The 2,349-nt window shown below is 45.4% G+C and overlaps 1 protein-coding gene across 1 annotated transcript; it reads left to right on the forward strand.

Annotated features, from left to right (window-relative positions):
* The first annotated feature begins 589 nt into the window (after nucleotides 1-589).
* Nucleotides 590-1,968, forward strand: LOC128731730 (short-chain specific acyl-CoA dehydrogenase, mitochondrial). The gene is made up of 2 exons (XM_053824862.1): nucleotides 590-620; nucleotides 756-1,968. The coding sequence occupies exons 1-2, from the start codon at nucleotides 590-592 to the stop codon at nucleotides 1,937-1,939; spliced, it is 1,215 nt and encodes a 404-aa protein (XP_053680837.1). The 3' UTR covers nucleotides 1,940-1,968.
* Nucleotides 1,969-2,349: the final 381 nt, after the last annotated feature.

Consider the following 2,349-nt stretch of genomic DNA (forward strand, 5'->3'; position numbering starts at 1 on the left):
ATATGAGGCTGTGAGTACATCAGGAGCTGCGCAGCATAGAACACCGGACGTTTGTACCACAACTTCAGCTGTACTATGAACCAGAGCTCCCGTGCAGAGCTCCAGAGCCGTACTACGAACCAGAGCTTCCCGATTCGAATGGATGGCGAATTGGACTGGCAAAGGCTGAGGCACAAAATCTTGCCTGTTAGCTACAAGCAACTCTATCGAACCTCATGACATCTTTCAAATCACTGGCAATGGAGGCATCTCTATACCTGCAACATTATGACAAAATTACTGAACAGTGCCCGAATATGGCATCTCGTGGCTTAGTACTCGGTGTGTACGCCGATGAAAAAATTTGAACAGAATCACTCTCCACCACGTGGTTTAAATTGGGCTTACACTTATTACAGCAGTTCAAATGTAGTTATTGCAGTTTGTCGTCGAACGAAACCAAAACAAACACTTGACACCAATTAAGCAACACAAAATATAGAAGAATCGTTTCACGCAAAGCTCTTCACAGTGTTTACAAATTTGCATTTAATATAAAAATTAGACTCTTTACTCGCTGTTGAGTACAACCAATTATACTACCTCCAAGATGTTTGCTCTGCGTTCTTCCGTAAAAATGGGTAAGAGTTATTCCTTTCCTATTCGGATGCTGGGATCATGGCTCATCTAACTGCCCATAACAGCATGTGGTGGTGTTCGTTATGGACGTTGACCTTTGAACAACCTGGTAATAATTTCCCTGCTCCGTTCTGCAGGTCGCCGTTTGGTTGGATCTCGTTCCATAGCCTGTTTGTCTGCGCTTCCGGATACACATCAAATGCTACAAAAGACCTGTCGCGATTTTGCTGACAATGAGCTGGTACCGAATGCCGCCCGGTTCGATCGGGACCATCTATACCCTGCGGAACAGATTCGTAAGATGGGCGAGCTAGGGCTGATGGCAGTTGCGGTGAAAGAAGAGTATAGTGGCACCGGTCTAGATTATCTCGCCTATGCCATCGCGATGGAAGAGATATCCAGAGGGTGTGCTTCGGCGGGCGTTATCATGTCTGTAAACAATTCGCTTTACCTCGGGCCCCTGACTCAATTTGGAAACGAAGAGCAGCAGCAAAAGTTTGTCATCGATTACACTAATGGATCGCGTGTAGGATGTTTTGCATTGTCCGAACCAGGGAATGGATCCGATGCTGGAGCTGCTACGACTACCGCTGTCCTTCAAGGGGATCATTGGGTTCTGAACGGTACAAAGTGTTGGATCACGAATGGATACGAAGCGGGTGCCGCGGTTGTGTTTGCCACTACGGACAAGTCCCTTAAGCACAAGGGCATCTCGGCGTTTATCGTGCCCAAGGATACGCCGGGATTTTCACTTGGCAAAAAGGAGGACAAACTTGGCATTCGAGGATCGTCAACGTGTTCTCTGATTTTTGAAGACTGCGCTATTCCTAAGGAGAACCTTCTTGGAGAACCGGGATTTGGGTTCAAGATCGCCATGCAAACGCTCGATGCCGGTCGGATCGGCATCGCCAGTCAGGCGTTAGGCATTGCCCAAGCCTCGCTTGAGTGTGCTGTCGAATACGCCAACAAGCGCATTGCATTTGGGAAGCCCATTTCGAAGCTACAAGCCATACAGACGAAGATAGCTGACATGGCCACCCGATTAGAGTCAGCTCGATTGCTCACTTGGCGAGCGGCATGGCTGAAAGACAACAAGAAACCCTACACGAAGGAGGCGGCTCAAGCGAAGCTCGCCGCCTCAGAAACGGCCACATACTGTTCGCATCAGGCCATTCAAGTACTGGGTGGTATGGGGTACGTTTCGGATATGCCCGCTGAGCGGCATTACCGGGACGCGAGGATCACGGAAATCTACGAAGGAACGTCCGAAATTCAACGGCTTGTCATTGCCGGCGCCGTACTGAAAGAGTTGACAGCGTAAATTGGAAGATAAACGGTAACGACAGTCTGCAAAGGCAATTGTACAATCTATTTGAGGCGGGCAGATCTGTTTATGAATTTTCTTGAATTAGTTTTGTACATGTGTATAGAAGATATAAAGTTTTCAACCAAAAACAATAAAAAGCCGTTTTGATATTACGATTTGGTGGATTAATTTAAATAACTTGACACAAAAAGTAGTGAAAAAATAGATCGCAAACCATAATCTATTTTCAAGTGTAATGTTGGAAATGTGTTTAAGTCAGCCATTCAGTAAATAATGGTGGAATGGTGGATTAATAACTTATCTATACAGTCATTTTGTGGAAATAACGTTAACAGATGTAGCAGTGATCAATATACTCTACTTTTATTCTTTTTTTATTTTTTTATGATATATACGCTAAATCA

Source organism: Anopheles nili, chromosome 2 (assembly GCF_943737925.1).
Source record: "Anopheles nili chromosome 2, idAnoNiliSN_F5_01, whole genome shotgun sequence".
NCBI classification, from domain to species: domain Eukaryota; kingdom Metazoa; phylum Arthropoda; class Insecta; order Diptera; family Culicidae; genus Anopheles; species Anopheles nili.

Bases quoted from the DNA above. Each gene is read 5' to 3' on its own strand.
- LOC128731730 (XM_053824862.1), top strand. From the start codon at position 590: ATGTTTGCTCTGCGTTCTTCCGTAAAAATGG. The intron at 621-755 runs GTAAGAGTTATT...TCCGTTCTGCAG, and splicing joins GCGTTCTTCCGTAAAAATGG to GTCGCCGTTTGGTTGGATCT.